The sequence below is a fragment of the Hyperolius riggenbachi genome, chromosome 4 (assembly GCF_040937935.1).
Source record: "Hyperolius riggenbachi isolate aHypRig1 chromosome 4, aHypRig1.pri, whole genome shotgun sequence".
Taxonomy (NCBI): Eukaryota; Metazoa; Chordata; class Amphibia; order Anura; family Hyperoliidae; genus Hyperolius; species Hyperolius riggenbachi.
The window spans coordinates 203,901,010-203,926,227 of record NC_090649.1 but is presented as its reverse complement, the minus strand read 5'-3'; the positions used below and the strand labels follow the sequence as shown (position 1 = coordinate 203,926,227).

Here is a 25,218-nt window from a genome sequence, read left to right as displayed (position 1 = left end):
GTTGACATTAAAAGAACAAACCTTAAGAGCCATTAATTTTCTTAGTCTCAGAAAAACACCTTAGTATTCTAGCATTGGTTTGGAATCCCCAATCGGGGCAGGTCAGAGAAGGGAAGGAGAGAAGAGAGATAGAGAAGAAAAGAGAGAGAAAAAAGAGGGAGTGTGGACAGAGACAACCACTCCAAGTGAGAGAGCATACTAATTGCAACCTTAAACTCCAATACCAGGTTGCACCCAGCTCTGGTTGGGACACGCGGTCTGCCATAACGGGAGAGGGACCGATGGAGCCCCGTCTGGCCCCGCATGGTTATTGATAACTCGTTGTAAAGGCAAAGGAAGGAGGGCCTCTGTATTAACTAAGTGGTCAATTTGCATGGACTATAGAACCTATATCATGCTTAGATTCATTTTAGTGATAGCATAGTAAAATAGTAGAACCTTGTAACGATAGAATAGACTAAGGAGCTACTTTAAAAATTGCGTCACTGTCCCGTGCTGGCATAGTGCAAAATCATAACTTACTACCCATATCTTAGACCCAGATATGTAGTAAAGCAATATTTACAACTCAACATAGCAGAATGTATTATTAGATCTATGAACCATTGCCATACTCATATCTAAACGTTACTATCTTTCAAGGTAATAGTACCACATTCAATGCTCTTCCCTAGTGTCCCCCCCCCCACCCCCCACCCCCCCCCCACCAAAATCAGAAACCCTGCCTAAGCCATTGATTAAACAGAAGTTAGGAGCAACTTATCAATATGGAAATTTGGTGAAAAAGATCATGGAGAGTAGCAGACATATTGATATAGACATTTCTACGAAGTAGAACTTGAAGTGTTCGAGGGTTGTAACGTGGGTCAGGAGGAGAGGACAGGGAGAGGAAAGCAGGGGGGGGGGGGGAGGGAGCACAAATGGGATCATGAGCGAGAGATACCATATCTTCGGGTCCAGCTATTTATAGTATTATTAGGTAGAAATAACATGAAAAAAGGGAAAAAAATATCCAGCGCACAGGGATCCAAAAAAAACAAAAAAGTCAGCGCGCATGTAAAGTGTAGTTATTATAGCTCCAGTTCTTGAAGGACCATTAGGTAACACAGTCCAAAAAAAAGAAAAAACAAAACCAGGCGAATCAGAGGAAAAGCATAAAAATAGTGTAAACAGTACTTGAAATGCACATGGAGAACAAACTGAGGACAATTTTCAGGTATTACTCACGACCTTTGTAATTAAAGTTATAATGAAGTCACTCGTCGGCTGTTGGATTAGCAGGAGCGTTTGCAATGGATCTGCGGCCTCGTGAAGCTGATCCTGCCGTGCGCCATCTTTCTCTCTGCGGAAGGGAGGTTATCGTTGGTTCCTCCTCTGGCCAGTCTGGTAGACTTATTGCTGATAAGGAGAGTTCATCTCTAATCTTAGGTAGATCTTCTATGCCTTGAAATATCCAAGTAGTACCTTCTTTCTTTATAATAAGCCGAAAGGGGAATCCCCACGAGTACTGCGCACCAGCTTCTCGTATTGCTTCCAGCAATGGCTTTAGTGCTTTACGGAGGAACAGCGTGTATCTGGAGAGATCTGGGTAGAGCTGTAGGTTCACTCCATCAAAATCTATAGAGCCGGCTTGTCGCGCTGCCACCATTATGGCTTCTTTGGTAGCGTATGAATGAACACGGCATATAACATCTCTCGGTATATTCGCCTTGACTGGGCCAAAGGCTCGGTGCGCACGGTCAATGTCGGTGTGAAAGTCTGGTCCTCTGTCCAGAAGAAGTCTAAAGATACCTTGCAGAGAAGGAATGAGATCTTCTGCGCCAGTCGCCTCAGGTAGGCCGCGGATCCTTATATTGTTTCGTCTGCTGCGATTCTCGAGGTCATCCATCTTAAAAACGTGATTAGCAAGTTTCTTATCATGTGAGCGTGATGCTTTGGTCAATTGCTCCACTTTTCCTTCTAGGGCCGATTGTGCTTTCTCGAGTTCATCCACTCGGTTACCCACGTGTGTAACCTCCGATCGCACCTCGTCAATGTCCCGCTTATATGCTTGTTCAATCCGTTGTGCGAAAGTTTCAAAGTCCTTTTTAGTGGGAATCGTGCGAAGCAGGGCTCGGATGTCTAATTCCTCTTCTCCGTCTGAGCTCTCTGGGGATGATTGATTGCGTGAGAGCTTACTTGCTGGAGAGGTGGGTTGGGACTGCGAGCGGAACAGCCTAGGCCTCAGAGAAGAAATGGCGTCATCCTCTTCTTCCCTGTTATCACGGCGGGGCCGTGAGCCTGATTTACGGAAGTATGAATCAATGTCAGCTCTCCCAGATCTCGTAGAGCTGTTCGCCCCCCTCTTGCCTTTCTTTTTAGTAGTCATCGCTGTAGATAGATCACGCTGTAGAAGCTATAAGCAGGGCCAGACAACGGAGCTCCTCTCAGACACGTCCGACTCGTCTCATGGCCAGGCCACGCCCCCAACCATCAGCATTTTATGTTGTAGACTAAAAAGAACCCAAACACCCTCTAATTCAGTGTTCCCCAACCCTGTCCTCAAGGCCCACCAAAGGTGCATGTTTTGTGGAAATCCACAGGTCGGTAAACAGCTCTGCTAAGACACTAATTACCTCACCTGTGAATGTTTGTGGTTTCCTGCCAAACATGTACTGTTGGTGGGCCTTGAGGACAGGGTTGGGGAGCTCTGCTCTAATTAAAACATTGTAGATTACAGTATTGCCTTCTAAAAACAGGAAGTAAACACAGTTCATTACTTACAGCACATATCCAAAAGGCAATACCCATAATGCATCTCTTTAAAGGTAACCTAAATTGAGAGGGATATGGATGTTTACTTTAAAACAATACCAGCCCTGCTGATCTTTTTGGCTGCAGTAGTGGGTGAATCACACACCTGAAACAAGCATGCAGCTATTAATCCAGTCTGAATTCAGTCAGAGCGCCTGATCTGCATGCTTGTTCAGGGGCTGTGGCTAAATGTAGGATCAGCAGGATAGTCAGGCAACTGGTATTATTTTAAAGGGACCCTGAGCAGTACTTTAAATAAAAATTTTTCCTTTACCTGGGGCTTCCTCCAGCCCACTGTAGGCCGTGAGCTCCTCCGGCATCCTCCTGGCACTTCCCTGGGTCCCGCTGGTGGCTCCGTTACCGGCAACACTTCCTGGATGTGGATGCATGTCGTCATCATGCCGGCCGCTACTCGTCATCACAGCAGCCAAAGTGACAGTATTGCGCATTGCTATTCTCTAACTCTGAACTGCGCATGCGCAGTTCTGTAATGCCGGTTGCCATGATGACGTGTAGCATCCGGATCCGGCCCGGGTGTCATCGGTAACGAAGCCGCCAGCGGGACCTGGAGAGGAGCCAGGAGGACGCTGGGGGACCTCGCGGCCTACGATGGGCTGGAGGAAGCCCCAGGTAAGTGAATTTTTTTATTTAAAGTACTGTTCAGAGTCCCTTTAAAAGGAAAAATCCATATTCTTCTCATTTTAAGTTCCCTTTGAGACAGGAGCCATTTTTGGGCAGGGTCATGCAAATAATCATGTGACTTAACTTGATTTCCCATATTACTACTTCCTGCAGTGCTACACATGCTGAGTCACACAAACAAATATCTTATTAAGAGCAGCGACCCTAAAATAGCATTTTGCTAGTAAATGATTTCCTGTGATTAAATGTTCTGTGTAATAAGATATGCTATAGGTGTGTTGTAAGCTAGATATATGCCTGACTCATAAGGGTAAGAAAGAATCATTTGTACTTCTCACTGGCCTGAAGAGATGTAGTATGATTGTTTTCAGGGGGCAGTTTCTCATAAAAGGCATACTGACAAATACTAAGTACAATTTCAACACATTTTTCAGATCAATTTGTATCTGCTCTTTTGCAGGAAAATGAAGAGTGGATTTTGATTGGCCGAGTAATAGACAGGGTCTGCTTCCTGCTCATGTTTTTGTTGTTCATTCTCGGATCCATTGGAACCTTTCTGGCTGGCCACTATAACCAAGCACCAGCAAAACCTTTCCCTGGAGATCCTAAACTATACTTACCTCCAGCTCCAGGTGCATGAACGGATGTCTACATTGTATCTGCCATTGAGCCTTTAATGATGTCTAGAGAGCCAGATCGGAATGATCTGGAGAGCCTTCACAGTTTTATATTTGGGCAGGTCCATAATATTGCACAGAGGAGATGAAGAGGTGGACATGTCTGTGTATCCAGGTGGTGTACCACTTGTATCTGAACATGAAGGGAAGGAGTCCACATTTCACTTATGGAAGAGTCATTCGGGCTTTGGGCTTGTCCATGCTGGAAGAGGGCTGAAGGACTGAAAGCAAATAACTTTCCTTTAAAACTGCATTTTCAAACGTAGAAGATAGTATTTGAAATAGTAGTGATAGTTTTTCATGGTTTATTAACATTTGTCCCTTTGTCAGAATTTTCATGGCAGTGGTTGATTTGATATACATTGTGAAAATATGTAAATAATTACAATGAAAGGATTTATATATATTCTCAAACTTTCTCAAACATAATAATATGTTGAAATGAGCAGTAATTATGAATAGCTAGTGCTTAAATAAGAGTATGTGAATTCATGTGATATACCTCCTACAGGGACTACAAGAGTATGAATCTTACTTGACATATCTGATGAAGTTTTAGACAATTATATTAGTATGTAATTGTTCTTTCACCACATGAGGAGGATGCCATTATCAAAGACTTTAGACATGGCACCATTTAAGTCAGTGCAGACTGTGCTGGAAAAAACAAGTATCAGGTCTTTCCATCTCTATAGGTAAGTTCTTTCTATCTCAATAAGTATCACATTTTTTGGTGAGCCATAGGTCAAGGGTAGTTGGGTAGTTAGGGTAGCATTACGTTTGTGTAAGGGTGATATGAGTAATTTGGCTCTCCTGATTTCACTTGCTCTAATCTTATTTTATCCCAGCAACAGCCTCAACATTAAAGATTGAGCTCTGGGTGGAAAAATATGAATGAGAATAGCTGAGAATAGTTGAGTATGCAGACGATTAGAGCTATCTCTAGTTTTCTTGATGGTCTGGGTGAGACACCCAAGTCACTCCTTCTCACTGTGCTACAACATACCAATATATTCAATGTATCAATATTATTGCAATAATCTATCTCATTTGTTGTAAGGTTGTAATGAAATATATTTGTTTTTTTCACATTACCAATTTCTTTCTGCACAACATTTTTTTTACAGTACCAAAGAATAGATGGCCTATATCCTATTCACTTTTCTCCTGGGTTTTCTCCAAGGAGATATTTTCAAACCTTACTAATAAAATACACTTACAGCTCCCAGCATGCAATAAAAAAACTCAAAATAAATTTGATATGACTGTTTTTACCTACTTTTTAGTACTTTTTCAATTGCTAGGTGCTAAAATGTTATTTTTAGATAACATGATAAATGATCTCCTGGGAGAAAACTCTATATAGTATATATTTATGGAAACACAGTTGTTTCCAACATTTAAAAGCAATGAAACAGTTATCACTAGTCCAGATGCTTTTCTGGATCACTTAGAATAACTACACTGGATACTTGAAGATCTCTAGAGACGCATTCATGTAATTATGGCACCGGGAAACTTGAGCGCAGGGTATAGCCGCAAAACAGCTCACCCTTCCCCCTCCAGAGCCATTTTTGTCTGATTTGTCTAGAGATACCTTAAGCCTCATATGCATGCACAGGGGTGCCCATTAGGTAGATTGCGATCTACCGCTAGATTGCGAAGGGCTTTATGGTAGATCCCGACCCCATTACATTTCCCATTCTGTATATACAAGTGAGCTCCTAAAATTGTGCATAGGTAGATCATTTTGACTTGCTAATTTTTTAAAGTAGCTCACAAGCCAAAAAAGTGTGGGCTCCTCTGTGCTAGAGGGTTCCCGGCTGTGGTGGCTGAGTGGTCAGAGCTATGTCTGCCGGATTGTCTCAACCAACCGCATGGTTCCCTACTTACCCCACCTGCTGGAAGCCACTCTGTTGTGGGACGGACTGTCATCTCTTTCTGTCTCCATAGCAATAGTTTGTAGTACTAAAAAAGTACCGTAGTGATCAGGTTTAAAAATGTGGAGGAAATTAAACAGGCCCCTGGGTTTGGTATTTGTAGTACTAATGAGTCTGGCAGGTGTATGGAAATCCTGAGAACCTCTGCTGTACAGTAACTATATACTCTGTCTACGCAACTATCCAGCCAATAAAAAATCAAAGCATAAAGTTATCACTGAATGTTAAAATCCACCTGTCATAACAGATGATAGTCATTACTGACTGCCTTCCAACACTATTTGCTGGCTATAATGCTAGTTATTTGTCTATAATGATATTAACTTCAGTCATCTGGTATGAGTATGCAGAGAGGTGAAGACGCATTACTGAAACTGTCCGGATTTGGAGAAGTGGGCAAGTTCTACTGCTATTACTGCACTTAGCACCTTATGTGCAACTTTCTTAACCTCCTTGGCGGTAACCCCGAACGTAGTTCGGGGTAAGCCGCCGGAGGGTGCCGCTCAGGCCCTGCTGGGCTGATTTGTTTAATTTTTTTTTTTGCTGGACGCAGCTAGCACTTTGCTAGCTGCGCCAGCACACTGATCGCCGCCGCCCCGCGCACGATCGCTGCTATCCGTCGCACCGCACGCCCCCCCCCCAGACCCCATGCGCTGCCTGGCCAATCAGTGCCAGGCCGCGCCGAGGGGTGGCCCGGGACTCCCAATGACGTCCCGACGTCAGTGACGTCATCCCGCCCCGTCGCCATGCCGACGGGGGAAGCCCTCCAGGAAATCCCGTTCTTTGAACGGGATTTCCTGATCGGAGATCGCCGAAGGCGAACGAAGAGGGCGGGGGGATGCCGCTGAGCAGCGGCTATCATGTAGCGAGCCCTGGGCTCGCTACATGATATAGGGGAAAAAAATTAAAAAAAACTGCTGCGCTCCCTTCTGGCAGATTTTTTTATACCGCCAGGAGGGTTAAAGCAAGTTAATGCACCTGGATCCTGTCTGAAAGGACCTACACTGTACTAAGGCCCCTTTCACACTAGTGTGCTTTTATTGCATTGCATTACACATTTTTACCGCAGGGTAACACTAAAGCAATGTCTATGGGACATTTCATAAATGATGCGGTGTGATGCGATGCACCAGAAGCATAGCATTAGACGCAAAAGCATCAGTGGATTAACGGTCAACATCCGTGGTGGCGTGCATAGACCGGAAGTCATGTAAGTCAATGGCGATGCAGATATTTTAACATTTTTCACGTTCGCGTTGCCATGTACTGTGTGACTGCAGGTCACTGGCACTAAGCGCTGAGGTTATTAGACACTGACAGGTATCCTGGCACACTTTACCTGCATACTTGTTCTAGGCAAGCAAAGGAGAAAGTATAACCAAATGTTCTGCTATACGGCCAGGTGACTTGCATTTCCAGAAGATCAGTAATGTCTGCTCCCATAAACCTATAATGACAGGTGTATTGCAAATAGCGGGAAACATTCCATTACTCTGTGAGAGACTGGATACTTATTGTAATGCCATGTAATCATTTTAGGTTTTGTAATCTTTCTTAAGAGAATTTTTGAGTGAAGATTTTTGTGCACTATTTTACGTGAACTATGTTTGGTAAGTCTGTTTTCACCTAAAATGGGAATAAAGTATAATTTTTGCATTATTTTGAAATGTTAACTAAATGTGTTTTCTCAAAATATAGCCATACTGTTGCTCTGTTAATAAAAAGGCATTGTTTGCAGTTGTTGGATTAAGCAGACAAGTATGTTAAAGCTGGTTTGTTTAAACTCAGCTCAGAGTCCGGATAACTTAACAGACACTTATAAAGCACTGAACAGACACTTGCCAGTTGTGTTTGTTTGTGCCATCAGTCTGCCAGCATCCAGTGGCAGTAGATGGAAGCATGGTGAAGCTGCATCTGCTGATCTATGGAGAGGGGAGGGGAAGAGAAACAGGAGGCTCCCTACCAGGGTCGGATGTACCACAAGGCACCTGTAGGCCGGTGCCTACAGGTGCCTGGTGGAATTAAGGAGGCTCACTCTGCTCCTGAGTGCCTCACTCTCTCCTTCCCTATTCTAAGTCCTGAGTGGAGTGAAAATGAAAGGTTACTCACCTGGCTCTGGGCATTCCACTGACAAAATCTCCTTTCAGTTGGGGGGAAACTTAATACTAAGGGTACCTCTGGCTACCTAATACTAAGGGACATCTGTAGCTACTTATGATGGTTAAGGGCAAAGTGCCAGCTGGGTCAGCTAGCACACGTGTGGTGCAGTTCAGTTAGGGTTTGTGGGTTCATGGAGGGCAAGGTCTAGGGTGCCAGGACATCTGTGCCTATAGGCTCCTGTGATGTAAATTCAGGCCTGTTCCCTACTGTGCTTTGGGACAAATAAATCAGCTGAAAGATGAAACACAATCGATTTCTTGTCATGTCACAATACTGCGAGTCTTTTTTTTTTTCAGAACGGTACAGCTATCTATCTTATTTATTCTGTTTTTATTCTTGAGAAGTGACACTCAGCACTGACTGTGTACATCCGAAAAGAGTCTTGTCAGCTGCCTGAGGTCATTAAAATTCTAAAACTCCCACACATTAATGTAGCTTGTCAGGAATGCATGTTAAGAACAGGAAAACTAAAGGATGAGCCGAAATTTTCGAAATTTCGAACTGCTTTTATTACGAATGCGAAATTTAACATTACGACCCAAATTCGTAATTTCGTAAATAAATTTCAAATCGTAATTTACAATTTCGTAATCGAAATTTCACTCCCGTAATGACGAATTTCGTGTCTCCAACCGAAATTTTACTTTTTCAGGTTTGTAAGGGTTTCTATCCCTCTAGATGCCTAAAATGAATAGCACAGCCAGCCAGCCTCTCTCTGCCTCTCTCTGCCTCTCTCTGCCTCTCTCTGCCTCTCTCTCTCCAGAGATCTGTAGTATTTCAAAACCATACTCACATTCATGACATGTCCAGGGATCAAACCCAGGCCAACCACATGGAAGACAGCTATGCTCACCACCATACCACCAAACACACACTAAATAGACTGCTAACCTAAATCTTACTTGTAGACAGTCATATGAGACACATGCTGGGTGCAGGGCTTTGTGATTGGACCATGGACCATGCGATAGAGTGAGGTGCAAAAATGAAATCATGCCTAGCAGAGGATGGTTTCACAATGCTAAATGCTAGGCTGGCTGTGGTGCAATTGGTTAGTGCGTCTGGCTGGTAACAGCAAGGTTACAGGTTCGATTCCATCCAGGCATGTCTTTTCCTTTTGCGTTCAACAGTTGTCCAAACAGAGCCAACAGAGCCCCAGATAGCCATGTAGAGTTAGGTCACAGCTAGCCTGGCTGTGGTGCAATTGGTTAGTGTGTCTGGCTGGTAACAGCAAGGTTACAGGTTCGATTCCATCCAGGCATGTCTTTTCCTTTTGCGTTCAACAGTTGTCCAAACAGAGCCAACAGAGCCCCAGATAGCCATGTAGAGTTAGGTCACAGCTAGCCTGGCTGTGGTGCAATTGGTTAGTGTGTCTGGCTGGTAACAGCAAGGTTACAGGTTCGATTCCATCCAGGCATGTCTTTTCCTTTTGCGTTCAACAGTTGTCCAAACAGAGCCAACAGAGCCCCAGATAGCCATGTAGAGTTAGGTCACAGCTAGCCTGGCTGTGGTGCAATTGGTTAGTGTGTCTGGCTGGTAACAGCAAGGTTACAGGTTCGATTCCATCCAGGCATGTCTTTTCCTTTTGAGTTCAACAGTTGTCCAAACACCGAGCACAAAGTTTTGCATGCGTAAAGTTTTACGCACGCAAAATACCCCATGGGGTTCAATGGCGCAGCGCGCGCACGCAAAAGGAAAAGACATGCCTGGATGGAATCAAACCTGTAACCTTGCTGTTACCAGCCAGACACACTAACCAATTGCACCACAGCCAGGCTAGCTGTGACCTAACTCTACATGGCTATCTGGGGCTCTGTTGGCTCTGTTTGGACAACTGTTGAACGCAAAAGGAAAAGACATGCCTGGATGGAATCGAACCTGTAACCTTGCTGTTACCAGCCAGACGCACTAACCAATTGCACCACAGCCAGGCTAGCTGTGACCTAACTCTACATGGCTATCTGGGGCTCTGTTGGCTCTGTTTGGACAACTGTTGAACGCAAAAGGAAAAGACATGCCTGGATGGAATTGAACCTGTAACCTTGCTGTTACCAGCCAGACACACTAACCAATTGCACCACAGCCAGGCTAGCTGTGACCTAACTCTACATGGCTATCTGGGGCTCTGTTGGCTCTGTTTGGACAACTGTTGAACGCAAAAGGAAAAGACATGCCTGGATGGAATTGAACCTGTAACCTTGCTGTTACCAGCCAGACACACTAACCAATTGCACCACAGCCAGCCTAGCATTTAGCACTGTGAAACCATCCTCTGCTAGGCATGATTTCATTTTTGCACCTCACTCTATCGCATGGTCCAATCACAAAGCCCTGCACCCAGCATGTGTCTCATATGACTGTCTACAAGTAAGATTTAGGTTAGCAGTCTATTTAGTGTGTGTTTGGTGGTATGGTGGTGAGCATAGCTGTCTTCCATGTGGTTGGCCTGGGTTTGATCCCTGGACATGTCATGAATGTGAGTATGGTTTTGAAATACTACAAATCTCTGGAGAGAGAGAGAGAGCGAGAGAGCGAGAGAGCGAATTTCGGAAATTCGTAATTAGGTCATTACGCTCATCCCTACTTGGCTATCATTCATAGAAGTGCTGTCGGTAAATGAAATCCGTGTGGGGAAACACCGCTGTCGGTATTTCAGCCTTCTGGGAGGTCATTCATAAAAATGTTGCCTGTTGCGATAGGAGTGCGGAGATATCCTGCTGTAGGTTAGCGTTAGGCTGTCGGTAGGCATGCGGAAACAGGAGAAGCTGGCCGAGTCCCTCCATGCAGTGTTCTCTGTGCTGCTGCTTGAGAGGTCTGTCCCATTCACTTACATGTACTCCGCATGCCTATCGCTACATCCAGGGGAGCGGTAATCCCCGTCCGCATACCGCCTGCGTTAGTTTTTATGAATTGACATTTTGTTATATTTCCGCATAGAATCACCGCAGAATGCGGTGATTTAGGGCTCTGCTCAGGAAAGTCCGCTTCGCATGCGAAAAAAGCCTTTATGAATACACATTTTGCTTGGTGGTCGGTAAAGTCGGCTGTTTTTAGCATTTCCGCATGCGCGAACGCTTTATGAATGACAGCCTATGTTTTTTTAACCATTAAAAATTATAAGGTATGCATTAAAACAAACACTCTCTGGGTTCCAGCCACACACAAAGCTGAAGTGCACAGATCTGTGGAAAGATAATGTAATTAAATGGCACAACAAGGGTAAAGAGGCATTTAGAATAAATAAAATGTTATTAAAAAACAATAGAAAATAGAAAAAATAGAGGTGGCTAACCTCTCCAATGACACAAATAAGATATATTAAAGTTGAGTTTATTTGCAAAGGCAATGCTTTTATTGGGTACAAGCCCACTTCTTCAGGCCAATAAAAGTACCACTGATATATTGCCAAAAAAAGCTTGGAGTGTATTTACTCACCTCACCCTCTCTTCAATATAATAAAATGACAGGACAAACATGACTTAATGGTCTTAAGACAGAAAGCATGCTTATTTGAATTGCAGGTGTTTTGTTGCATATTGGAAACGCATCCGAAATCGCATAAGTCCACGATACTCAGCGCGTTTCATGCAATTTTTAAAATCATACCGCTCTGGGCTTTTTAGATGATGCAAATCATACCCTTCCTGCTTTCACTGGTTTAACAAGCAGATGAGTAAAAATGAAAAATTCAAACGCAAGAAAATCGCACATAAAAACACAGAAATGAATGAATCAGTAATTTTCTTCCAGTTTTCTATAAGTCTGTGTCAGATATTAGTACATTCATTTTACACCTAGCTGTCAACTGGCAGTTAAAACAGTAAAAATATTAAAATCAAACTCGAAAAAGAAAAAGCAATCCCTTCAGTTTAGCTTTATACATTGTTAGTAAAGTTTATTTCAGCTTTTTTTTTTTTCTTTCTTTTGTACATTACATACATAGGTACATTAGATACATAGATACACTGTATTCCTCACAATCTGTCAGGAAGGAATTCCAAACTTGCTGCCAATGACTCATAGGCCCATATGCAATTAACTTTTTCTTCTAGGAGATAATTTTCATTATAATTTAAAATAAGGTTTAAGCATTTTACAATTGAAAAAGTACCTAAAAGTTGTTTAAAAAGTACTATCAAAATTATTTTGAGTATTTTCTTGCTTATTGGTGGTTTAAAAGGCATTTTATTGACAAGTTTGAACATTTCACTTCTCCTGAGTTTTCTCCTAGGTGATAATTTTTCATCTTCAATTTAAAATAATTTTCCATCATGTTGAAATTAAACAAGTACCAAAAATTAGATGAACAAGTGCTATCAAAATGATTGTATTTTCTTGCTTACTTGCGGTTTAAAAGGTTTTTTATTGACAAGTTTAAAAATATCACCTAGGAGAAAACTTGGGACAGGAGAAAAAGTGAATTGCATACGGGGCCATAGTAATTTAGTTGCTGCAACTAGTCACTAGCACTAATGAGTAACTCGTTGCTAGTACTGGCAACTAGTTCCAATCACTAATAACTCTGTGGAAAATGTATTAAAGCCTTGCTGTCACAAGCGTAACTACAGGGGAAGCAGGGCGGCGGTCCAAATCACTCGCCTATCCCCCCTCTCATACAGGGTTCCAGGCTCTATATCAGATGCTTTTTTAGACACAATTTTTATGGGTAGAGGAATCATGACTGCTACATTTATTGTTGGGGTCTCCCAAGGGTCAAAGGGGAGTGAGGGTTTGGGGGCCCTATCAATGTCTTGCTGGGGGGCTACATGACTTACGGTTATGCCCCTTAGTGCTGTACTGCAGTTGTAGCTGTCAGATGCCTACATTTCCTAAGTGACTTAACCCTTGGTGCAGTTGTAGAACATGAGCAACAAGGGCTGTGTGGAACTAAGAAGGTTTTTAGGAAGTCAGGTCACCAGGTTTTATATGTAAAAGAAAATGCTATTTCAGCTTACAATCCGCTTCGGATGTTAATGGAAGGCTGAAAATTGAAACATAAAAATGATTTACATCTGATTGCAAAAAGACAAAAGAAGCACTGATCTGGATCATAGCACTATTTTTTGAATGTTGATTTTCACTTTGATTAAATGGGATATAAACTCTACAACACTTATTTGAAAGTGCATATTGTATGCACAATAATTGCTGTAGATATCCAATATCATTGTGTGTCTGCCTCCTTTGACCTAATGGAGAGGACTGACAGTGTAAACTTTCATCCTGCACCAGCTACAGCTCACAGGAATCTGACTGTTGTGGAATAATAGCCGCTGGTCTCAGAGCAAACATGGGGACTTGTTATGTGGATGTGTCACTCTGTCATCCGGTAAATGAAACTTTGCATAGTGCTGATCCAAAGTAAACACTGCTATTAATTCCCCAGCTCTCTTCTGGCCATGGTGTTTGGTTTTAGAAATGGAGACAGCAAATAGCTTTCTTATTTCCCAGAACTGCCACAGTAGTGAACTGAATGCAAGCTTTCTACTTCATTCCAGGGCACAGGGTTAAATCCAGCACGGTGACTGGTGTACTGATCATCATTACGGTAAAACGAATAGGCTTTCCTGGTATGTTGTGTGAAAGCTGGGTGTACCAGAATGAGCAACACTATTGGTGGCATAACATTAAATCATGAGGACTCATAGTAAACTCTGGATGGGGCCGGCCATAGGCATGTATAAGTATGAATAAATATGAACAGATATCGCAGAATACACATAGGTCCGCATTACATTTTAATTAACTGGATAATCAGAGTCATTCAGTTCTCAGGGGTGCCCGGGGCTGGTGCTTCCATTGGGGCAAACTGGACAATTGCTCCTGGGCCCTGAAGGTCTCCCCCCAACTTTATTGTGATCCCCGGGGCCGCTGCAGAGTTTTTAGCAGTGTAGTCAACTATCTTGGCTCCTCCATTATTCCATGCAGTCCCGTCTTCATCCCCACTGACTGCATCTTTTTAGTGACTCAACGGCATATTAGGTAACAACACGCACCAGGTTATGGAGAAGAGGCGTCTCTGCAAGGATGAAGCTGGAAATGCACGGACTAAAGGTGCCCATACATGGTACAATTTTTTCAATTAGATAATTTCGTTCGATTATTCCGTTAGATTGAATATAAAGATTTCCAACATGTCCGATCAGATTTTTATTGAAAAAACAGGATAATGATTTATTTTCCTTGATAAAAAAAAAGATTATTTTAACCTTTAATTCGATTTGATTGTTTTAGTCGAATAAACGAGAAAATCAAACTTTTTTTATTGTACCATGTATGGGCACCATAAAGGAGAAGCGTTCCAGCTGGGACAGATCAGTCGCTACGCTGCCAAGAAGTCTGCAGAGGCACAGAGGACCACAATAAAGTACAGGGGAGACCTAGGGGTTCCATCAGACGGCTCGGGGGCCTTTGGGGGTGAGGGATTTGCCAGAAACAGGTCAAGGGATGCCCCAGGTCAATTTTACCCACAGCCCCATTGTATAAGTAGAACCAGCCCTGAGGGGAGCCATTGCCTCTCTTACTCTGTTATATTTCAATTTTCAGAGACCTCCTGTGCTCTAGCACTAAAGTCAGTATCGGTTACCCAACCCCCTCTGTTCCTGATTGGTTTCATATATCGATCGCTTGCCCGCTGCAATTTGGCACCTAGAACTACTTAGCACCCACTGCAGTTTGTCACCCAATGCCACTTAGCATCTACTGCCACCTGCAACTAAAATGATTTAACATTTATGACAACTTAGCACCCTACCCTACTTAGCACGCACTGCACCTTGCTCTGAATGCTGCTTAATATCCACTTAATCTTAGCAGCTACTAAAACTTGGCACTCATTGCTGCATAGCACCCACTGCAATTTGACATTCAATGCTACTCAGTGGCATAGCTAAGGAGCTGTGGGCCCCGATGCAAGTTTTACAATGGGGCCCCCCAAGCACTCTATACATAACAATTGATTTGGTGCACCAAAACCTGCCAATGGAAACTACAGTGTCAGAGGTGCAAGAAGGGGATGGGTAACAGTTTGTTAAAGTGGACCCAAACTAAAAATATAAGATTTCAGAAAAAAAAATCTATTTTCTAAATTATAATAATAATAAATAGCAGTGTGATGATCCGCTCAGCTGGCTGCACAGGCAGACAGCTGTTTGTCCATTCCTCTAGTCTGTGGGCTGCAGGTCTCTGGAACAGAGACCTGTCTTTCCATTGCAAGTTTCTGGTCTGTTCTCTTGCTGGGGAATTTGCATACATTCGTTATGCAAATCCCCTACCTGCCTTCTTTGATGACTGGCACTATAAGAGCTTTATGGTTCCCAGAATGCTTTGTTGGACATTTCCCTTCCATGGTCTGTTCCTGATGGACACTGCTGGAGTGTCAGCCATTGCTATCTAGTATAGTTAATTCCTGGGGGTTGCTTTAGGCTCCCCTTCTAGCCCAGTCAGGTTGTATTATCTGTATTGCCTGTTCTGTCTTGTCTTGCCTGTTGCCATTGTCCTGCCCCTATCGTGGTCGACAGGAAATGGTTCTGATCTCTGTTCTTGGAGTATAGCTGGTGCAGCGGTTGCTACCAGCTATCTCTTCTGTTCTGTTTCCTGGGATCGCGCTAGCTACTTTTCGCTAGCGCTGGGGATCCTTCTGTTCTGTCTCCTGGGATCGCGCTAGCTACTTTTCGCTAGCGCTGGGGATCCTTCTGTTCTGTCTTCTGGGATCGCGCTAGCTACTTTTCGCTAGCGCTGGGGATCCTTCTGTTCTGTCTTCTGGGATCGTGCTAGCTACTTTTCGCTAGCGCTGGGGATCCTTCTGTTCTGCTACTCTGTACCTGGATCACGCTAGCCACTTTTCGCTAGTGCTGTGGATCCTATCTCTCGTTTGTCCCTGTTTTCGTGTGTCTGTCTTGTCCGCTACGCTTGCTGCAGGCTCGGTGAGGTAACCGTTAAGCAAGAGCTCGCGTCCCCTGTTTCATGTTTGTCTGTTAATGGTTAGTTAGGCGTGCTTGTCTCTATTGTGCTTATCACGTGGAGATCGCGCATAACCGCGTGCACTGTTGCGAATGAGTGCGGTGTTCGCGGTTAGCTAGCGTTGTTATTTTCCGTATCTCCTTATTGTATTTGCTGTGCCTTTGCTACCCTCGTATTCTATTCTGATCTGCCTTGTGTCACGTCTGGCGATCGCACCTCTCGCGATCGCGTTCCTATTTCGTATCTGCTGTTGTGTGTGCGCGGTCGCGGGGTGGCGACTGGATTGGCGCACACACATACAACCTATCCCTTTGCTCAACCTCATTCGCAATCGCCTCTCTTGCGATTGCGTTCTGCGCTTCGTACAATTCCTGTCTGGCACTTGTGGAGGTACAGAGGATTGGTTCCTCTGCACTCCCCAGCGCCATCTGCCGACAGGAATTTCCCTCTACAGGTGCGTAGCACCTTTTGCTGGGTGCCTGCAAATATACGCTTGTGGAGGATTTCCGCCGTGTCAGCGCACGCGTTGTGCGCTGATCACGGAGAAAGTTCCACAACCGTTACAAGCAGCCTTTTTTCAGCTGCATGATGACAAATATATAATATTTTACATTTATTGGAGAAACCCCTCCCTTCCTTTCATATTGCCGGCAAATAATCCGGCAAACTGGTGGAGTAGGTGGTGTCCAGCAAAGGAGGAATTGCTAATGGCTGCCCCCAGTATAACCCTAGTTATGCAAAGAGGAGGGTGAAAAGCATGCACTGAAATGCTCATAGGCTTGAAGGAGTGTTTATGTATATTTGTATGTATCAGAGTGGTGCAACTAAATATTTTGAATTAAAAAAATGATTGGTTTGGGTCCGCTTTAATGTTTACCACTATTCAAAGTATCTATAGAAGTGATTATTATGAGCACAGGACCAATAGAGAGCTAATACTGTAGAGTGAGGGTGGGCCCTTCGGGGCCCCGATGCGGTCCCAACCTCTGCAATCCCTATTGCTATACTCCTGATGCTACTTATTGGTTCTTACTGGTCCTCTGCACCTGCTGATATTTGCCACCTTTTACTCGTCTGTCACCCACTACTTGTCAATAGGTAATGTGCAGAATCGTCACTAGCAGGTTTGCAAGGTTTTCAACAAACTTCTGGTCGGATTGCAAGAATCCTGCAAATTGGTTTTGCGAAATTCTGACACTAACTAGTGGAGAAATTATGTAGAAACAAATGCAGAAGTGTAAAGGTTAATACAAGCAGCATCCATGACTGATTTTCAATTATTACCTGTCATCTACTGCATGCCTAAAGCCTCGTACACATGCTAGATTAAACTCAGCCATATCACCAGCCTCTGCAGAGAATCTATCGTGTGTACAGCAGCCCTTGATGACCCCCGACACCTCAGCCAGAAACCAGCCTGTTGATCCATTTGGCTGAGCATCTGCCAAGAGCTTTGTTCTCCCCACTCACCCTGCCTGCTGTGTGACACTCCTGCACTGCTGGAATTACTAGCATCTCACTGACCATCATTATTCCTCAGTTTCAATGAACAACACCCCCTTGTATGCATTTTTAGTGGACTATGGATGTGTCACCTCCATTAACATTTTAGCAGTTTCAAATGAGATATTTAGTCTGAAAACTGCTGCAATTTAAACCTCTGATTGCAAATCTCGTTTGGCTGCACTAGGCAGCAGGGAGCAGTTTTAGATACCTGTTCTGGACAGCTGTATTGGCTTCTTTTCTTCCTCCATCCACGATGATGCAATCCCGACATCGTCCTCTGGGACCCAATCACATCTGATCACATAATATGACATGTGATCGGGATTCAGGGGATCATGTCAGCATTACAGTGTCACCCGGTGGTGGAAGAGACTCTTCCATCACCCCTCTTCCTCCACCGGGTGGTGCTATAACACTGACACGGTCCCCTGGATCCTGATCACATGTCATATCATGTGATCGGAAACCCAGAAGACATGTCGGAATTAAGTTGCCGCAGCGGTGGAGGAGAGAAGAAGCTGATCCAGCCACCCAGACAGAGAACTATAAAAGTTCCCTGCCACCCACTCTGCAAACCCTGCCTAACCTGTCAGGCTGGGGAGGGCACACGTCCGCAGCGGCAGGAAAAAAATTGTCCCTGCAACCAAATAAAGTTTTACTTTATTTGGCTACTAAAAGGTTAAATGAATGCTGTGCTGCAACAGAAATGCTGTGTGCTAAATGTCAACACAACACAGGCATAACATGAGTATAGCATTAATAGCAGATCATGTTCATTAATCAGGCCTAGTTTTACTGGATCACTGATGATATCCTCACAGGAAATGTATGGATTGGAGATCCTTAAAGAGAATCTGTATTGTTAAAATCGCACAAAAGTAAACATACCAGTGCGTTAGGGGACATCTCCTATTACCCTCTGTCACAATTTCGCCGCTCCTCGCCGCATTAAAAGTGGTTAAAAACAGTTTTTAAAAGTTTGTTTATAAACAAACAAAATGGCCACCAAAACAGGAAGTAGGTTGATGTACAGTATGTCCACACATAGAAAATACATCCATACACAAGCAGGCTGTATACACCCTGTCACAGGAGCCCTAGTGGTCAGACCACAGATTGCCTTCCAATCGGTTTCTGCACACAGACCATGCAAGCTTTGGTCGCGATCTTTGCGCAGAAACAGACAGGAATTTGGGCAGCAGCCCGACCAGAAGGGAGCCTGTGAGATATGGGTGATTACAACGTCACCCACTGGTTCATGGGATTTGCCACCACCACTGGTATGGGCCAGTGGACCCGATTTACTGACTGACTAATCCTGCGAATAAAACGGTTAAACACACGATATTCTGTCTAGCCAACAACAAACAGTAGCGTATCTTCAGAGACACGGGATCACTTCTGTGTGTGTGCTGATAAGTAGGGTAGCGGAAAGTGAATGACTTGGAGAAAGTCGTTTATTCACGCAATATAAATAATTAATATATACAGACAATTATTTAAAATCAACAATTATGAAAACAGTGATAGCCAGTATGAAAAATAAAAGAAGGGAGAAAAATACTTAGTTCTGGAAAGATGTCCTTATTGTGGGAAGAATCATAAAGTCCTTGGTTTCAAAGTCCAGAGTTCAGAGTTCAGACCAGGTGGATGCCAGCATATCCTCAAGCTGGCATCTGATGAGTGCAAGATGGTTCAGTGTGGAGGACACTGAGTTTTAGTCCTCAGCCATTCTTATGCCCCTGCTTCAGTAGGAGGGAGTGAGGGCGGGGAGCTATACACCTCCTTCAAAGATGAGATGAGCCCTCCTCTTGTACTGGGGCTAGAAATCATATCTACCCATATATGGGCTCTATCTCACAGAACCGTACAGGTCAGGGCAGATTTATTAACATTTTCAGGTCTGTCTCGATTTACCCAGCGCCCTGATACCAGACATGAGGGGTGGGACCCCTGCGGTATCATCAGGGCATTTTGAGACTGCCTAACTGGTAGTCCTTACCTCAGAATGTTCTGAAACTTCCTCAGAACCAGCACCGGGGCTCATGCTACCCTTCCCCCACGTTTGGCACTGCTGCCACCTTAGGAACCCCAGAAATATGACAGATCTGGGAAGTTATAGATATGGCTATGAGACAGAGGTTATTCCCAGGCAAAGGCTTCTTTGAAGTTTGGGGCAGCCAGCTAGGTGTCATCTCCCCTGCAGTGAGGGAGCCAGTGGGTCTGGCTTTCCCCCCAGCTAGATTGCTTCTGCCAGGATGCTTGTCACCTTGTACCTGATGGATGGCCATCAGCACAGCTTGAAGCCAGGGCCCTCCAGGGCAGATTAGGCTCATTAGCATATCAAAAGAGCCATCCTGCAGTTAAGGTGATGCTATTCCTCTGCTAAGAAGGGACTGCAGACCTCCTACACAATAAATCCAGATTGTACCGATTTGAAGCGCAATCGACGCAGGAATCGAGTGCGATCGTTCTTTTCTTCACGGGCGGTTCCAGGACGCGCCTGCGTCCCCGCAATCGTCCGTGACAGCCCCCCCCCTTGTCCGTGGCTTAGCCACTCATCCGCAAGATGTGTGGCGGCGCCGCTAGCCTGGCTGACGGGTCTCGAGTTGCCGGTACGGCGGGAAAACCTATTGGAGCCTGTGGCTCGGTTCCCCTGGACCGGTCGCGGTCGGCTACCCTCAGGGTTGACCCAACATGGACCGTTCTGGACAGGGCGTTTGCGCCACTGCAGTCGGACGTGGTGTCTGCCGGGACTGCGGACAACGGGCAGTGGGTTGGTTAGGTCAACAGCCAGCCCACGCAGGGTTCCCCTGCTGAGTGGCTGTGGACCTAAGGGAACCCCGCGGGAATCCCTGGACCTTCCCAGCTCCTGACAGACGGCACATGCCCTGCAGTAGTTGGCTACATCCCTGTTCATCCGGGGCCAATAAAACTGTTTCCGAATACCGGCGAGTGTCTTGCGGACACCCGAGTGCCCGGTCAGAGGATTACCATGTGCGGATTTCAGCACATGTCCCCTGAACGCACTCGGGACCACAAGCCATTTGGTATTCGCGTGGGATCTACCTGTAGGGGGCTGTGCAGACTCACTGTACAGTCTCCCACCTTCCCAGTACACCTTGAAAGCGGCCCCGTCTGCGAGGGGCTCAGCGGCTCGCTGCCTGAGCACCTCCAGGCTTGGGTCACTTTGTAGTGCGGCTGAGAATATGGCGCTGTCAGTTTCAGCCAACTGGCTCATGTCACACGAGGCCAGCGGCTGAAAGGTCTCATCCCTGCGGTCAGAGGAGGGGGAGGAGGCCGGAACCCCCTCCACCTGTTCTGAGCTCGGGTTCCGAGCAGTGCAGCTGTGCGGTATGGCTAGCACAGGTACACTGTCAGAATGGCACATATTGGCATTACCTACATCATTGTCACAAGCATTTATAACAGTAACAGGAACATTTTCATCACGGACAGTTTGTACAGTAAACTCAGGTACAGTTACAGCATCCTCACAACAGACAGTCTGTACATCAAACTCAGGTTCCCTTGAACTGGGCACGTTCAACCCACCTCCCCCCTGTTCTTGCCCCTGGGTGCAAAGTACCTGGGTGTGGGCAGAGAGTCCGTCTCCGTCCTGGCATGCCACAGGGCTTGGTGCAGGTTCATAGTACGACACCAGCGTGCCTAAGTCGGTCCCCAGCAAAACAGGGACCGGCAGTTGGTCCAGGATCCCAACAACCTTCTCGTGGACCCCCACCCCCCAGTCGATGGACACCCGGGCTTGGGGAATGTGCGAAAGAGTGCCCCCCACTCCAGTGAGGGTGAGGTACTGGTCAGGGATGATGGCCTCTGCGGGGACAAGGTGTGCACGCACCAGAGTGACATCTGCTCCGGTGTCACGGAAACCAGTGACAAGCTGGTCATTCACAGTAACCAGCTGGTGATTGCTTGTGATGGGGGAGTTCCCTGTCCCCGTGGCAAACATCATGTTGGATGCGGCTCCTGGTTGGGGTACACTGGCGGGTGGCGTCTGCCGCGGGCGAGGTGCAGGTGGTCCCGGTGTTGGGGTGGTCTGCCTCCGCTCCGGACAGGTGAACTTCATGTGTCCCGTTTTGTGGCAGTAGTGACAGGTGATCTCTCCAGGGGCTGCAGCCCTGGGGGCAGAAGCTGTGCTGGATGGCCTCTGTGGCGGACGGCTCACAGGGGCAGGAGAGTCTGCCGAGGTATTAGGCTGACCTCCTCTCCAGCTGGATGGGACAGTTCTGCGGGTATCAGCCACCCGGGTAGTTGCAAAAGTCTCAGCAAGGTCTGCAGCGACAGTGGCTGAAGCCGGCTTGCGTTCTAGCACAAATTGTCGTACATCAGCAGGGCAAATGTTCAGAAATTGTTCCAGGACTATCAAGTCCTCCAGGACGCCATAAGACCCTTTGGTGAGGCCTAGAGTCCACTGCCGGAGTGTGGTAAGCAAGCTGCTGACCACATCTCGGTACGAGTCAGAAGATTTTTTCTGCCAGGCCCTGAACTTTTTCCGATAGGCTTCTGGCGTCAGCTGGTACTTAGTAATGATAGCGTCTTTTATAGCAGCATAATCATTATCCTTTTCCGCAGGCAATTCTGCGAAAGCATCAAGCGCTTTGTAGCGCAGCAAAGGTGTCAGATGTCTGGCCCACTGGTCTGGGGACAGACGATACTGACGGCATGCTTTTTCAAAAGACCGCAAAAACAAGTCAATGTCAGTGTCTTTTTCAATATTAGCAAATTTAAATTTTGCACTTACGGGTGCTGCAGCTCCTTCAGCAGGGAGGCTGGGCGGTGAACTCCGGCTGGCCTGTTGCACTTTTGCCATGTTTAGCTCATGCTGTCGTTGGAGCTCCCGTTCCGTAGCAGCCGCTTGCCGCTCCCGTTCCTCCCGCATTTGGCGCTCTGTCCGCGCTTCTGCAGATTGGCGCTCCTCACGCATGTACTGCAGGTACTTGTCCAGGTCAGTGTCCATCAGCTTTTGTAACGCCTGCTGCATTAGCGGATCAGTACAAACGGACAGTCCAGTACTGGCCAGTTCCGGGCGAGTACTGTCAGAAACTCTGGGATTGGGGTCCACACTGACATTCTCCGGCGTAACTGTTGATGCAGGGCCCTCAGGATGCACAACCTCTGTACGGTCAGGAGTCTCAGTCTCTGGTTCCCCTCGATTGTCAGATGGGCTGGTATCCACTTCAGCGGACACTCCCGGCTCCCGCAGTTGCTGGGTATCCCATTGAAACAATTCCGTTACGAGGTCCTGTTGTTTCTTGCGGCCGACATCAATGCCTCTCTCTTGGCAAAGATTTTGCAGGTCCGCCAGGCCCATTTTCTTGTAGTTCCCGGACATTTCCATGCCAAATAAAATAAAACTTTTGGGGAGGGGTACTGGCTACACAGTCTCTCTGTATATATAAAAAAATATATTGCCTTCCAGCTACACCAACGAATTAGTTCGTTTCTCGATAGCGCTAGCGCTATCGTAGATACTTTCAGCACAACACAGGTCCCAACCGCTGCCTAACACTGTCACAGGAGCCCTAGTGGTCAGACCACAGATTGCCTTCCAATCGGTTTCTGCACACAGACCATGCAAGCTTTGGTCGCGATCTTTGCGCAGAAACAGACAGGAATTTGGGCAGCAGCCCGACCAGAAGGGAGCCTGTGAGATATGGGTGATTACAACGTCACCCACTGGTTCATGGGATTTGCCACCACCACTGGTATGGGCCAGTGGACCCGATTTACTGACTGACTAATCCTGCGAATAAAACGGTTAAACACACGATATTCTGTCTAGCCAACAACAAACAGTAGCGTATCTTCAGAGACACGGGATCACTTCTGTGTGTGTGCTGATAAGTAGGGTAGCGGAAAGTGAATGACTTGGAGAAAGTCGTTTATTCACGCAATATAAATAATTAATATATACAGACAATTATTTAAAATCAACAATTATGAAAACAGTGATAGCCAGTATGAAAAATAAAAGAAGGGAGAAAAATACTTAGTTCTGGAAAGATGTCCTTATTGTGGGAAGAATCATAAAGTCCTTGGTTTCAAAGTCCAGAGTTCAGAGTTCAGACCAGGTGGATGCCAGCATATCCTCAAGCTGGCATCTGATGAGTGCAAGATGGTTCAGTGTGGAGGACACTGAGTTTTAGTCCTCAGCCATTCTTATGCCCCTGCTTCAGTAGGAGGGAGTGAGGGCGGGGAGCTATACACCTCCTTCAAAGATGAGATGAGCCCTCCTCTTGTACTGGGGCTAGAAATCATATCTACCCATATATGGGCTCTATCTCACAGAACCGTACAGGTCAGGGCAGATTTATTAACATTTTCAGGTCTGTCTCGATTTACCCAGCGCCCTGATACCAGACATGAGGGGTGGGACCCCTGCGGTATCATCAGGGCATTTTGAGACTGCCTAACTGGTAGTCCTTACCTCAGAATGTTCTGAAACTTCCTCAGAACCAGCACCGGGGCTCATGCTACCCTTCCCCCACGTTTGGCACTGCTGCCACCTTAGGAACCCCAGAAATATGACAGATCTGGGAAGTTATAGATATGGCTATGAGACAGAGGTTATTCCCAGGCAAAGGCTTCTTTGAAGTTTGGGGCAGCCAGCTAGGTGTCATCTCCCCTGCAGTGAGGGAGCCAGTGGGTCTGGCTTTCCCCCCAGCTAGATTGCTTCTGCCAGGATGCTTGTCACCTTGTACCTGATGGATGGCCATCAGCACAGCTTGAAGCCAGGGCCCTCCAGGGCAGATTAGGCTCATTAGCATATCAAAAGAGCCATCCTGCAGTTAAGGTGATGCTATTCCTCTGCTAAGAAGGGACTGCAGACCTCCTACACAATAAATCCAGATTGTACCGATTTGAAGCGCAATCGACGCAGGAATCGAGTGCGATCGTTCTTTTCTTCACGGGCGGTTCCAGGACGCGCCTGCGTCCCCGCAATCGTCCGTGACACACCCTTCCTTTTGAATCTCAAGAGTTCATTTGTGTGTTTCTTTCCCCCTGTTCTCATGCACTGAAGTTTCAGGCTGCTTGTTTCTTCCTGCAAACAGCTTTGCCCTTGTCTGTAATTCTTCAGTATGTGAAAGCCCAGCCAGCTCAGAGGACGATTTATCCAGCTTGTAAAAGATAAGAGAGAAGAGAGAAGCTGCTCTAATCCTAAATAACACACAGGCAGTGTGCATAGAGGGGCGTGGAAGGGGGAGTTCATAGCAGAACCACAACACTGAAGAACTTGGCAGCCTTCCAGACACAGGCCGACAAGTCTGACAGGGGAAAGATACATTGATTCATTACAGAGATAGTGATAGCAGAAAGTGCTGCAGTAAAGCAGAACACATTAGAATAGCTTTTGGAATTAGTAGGATGATAAAAAACAGGATGCAATTTTTGTTACGGAGTCTCTTTAAAGATGCTTGTTGTTATTGTTCAATGATTTCGGTGCTGCAAAAAGGCATCGGTACTGTATAATAATTATTACCATTACTAAGCAGCTTTAATAAATAATAAAATAAAGG

The 25,218-nt window shown here is 45.7% G+C and overlaps 1 protein-coding gene across 2 annotated transcripts in view; it reads left to right on the top strand.

Moving 5' to 3' along the window:
• The window catches only part of CHRNG (cholinergic receptor nicotinic gamma subunit), a 44,947-nt gene extending 39,607 nt beyond the window's left edge, over positions 1-5,340 (top strand). For both annotated transcript variants that reach the window (XM_068281271.1, XM_068281269.1), the window contains exon 12: positions 3,896-5,340. In XM_068281271.1, coding sequence (XP_068137372.1) covers positions 3,896-4,075 — 180 coding nt within the window. In that variant the 3' untranslated portion in view covers positions 4,076-5,340. The remainder of the gene's footprint in view (positions 1-3,895) is intronic.
• The last annotated feature ends 19,878 nt before the right edge of the window (positions 5,341-25,218 follow it).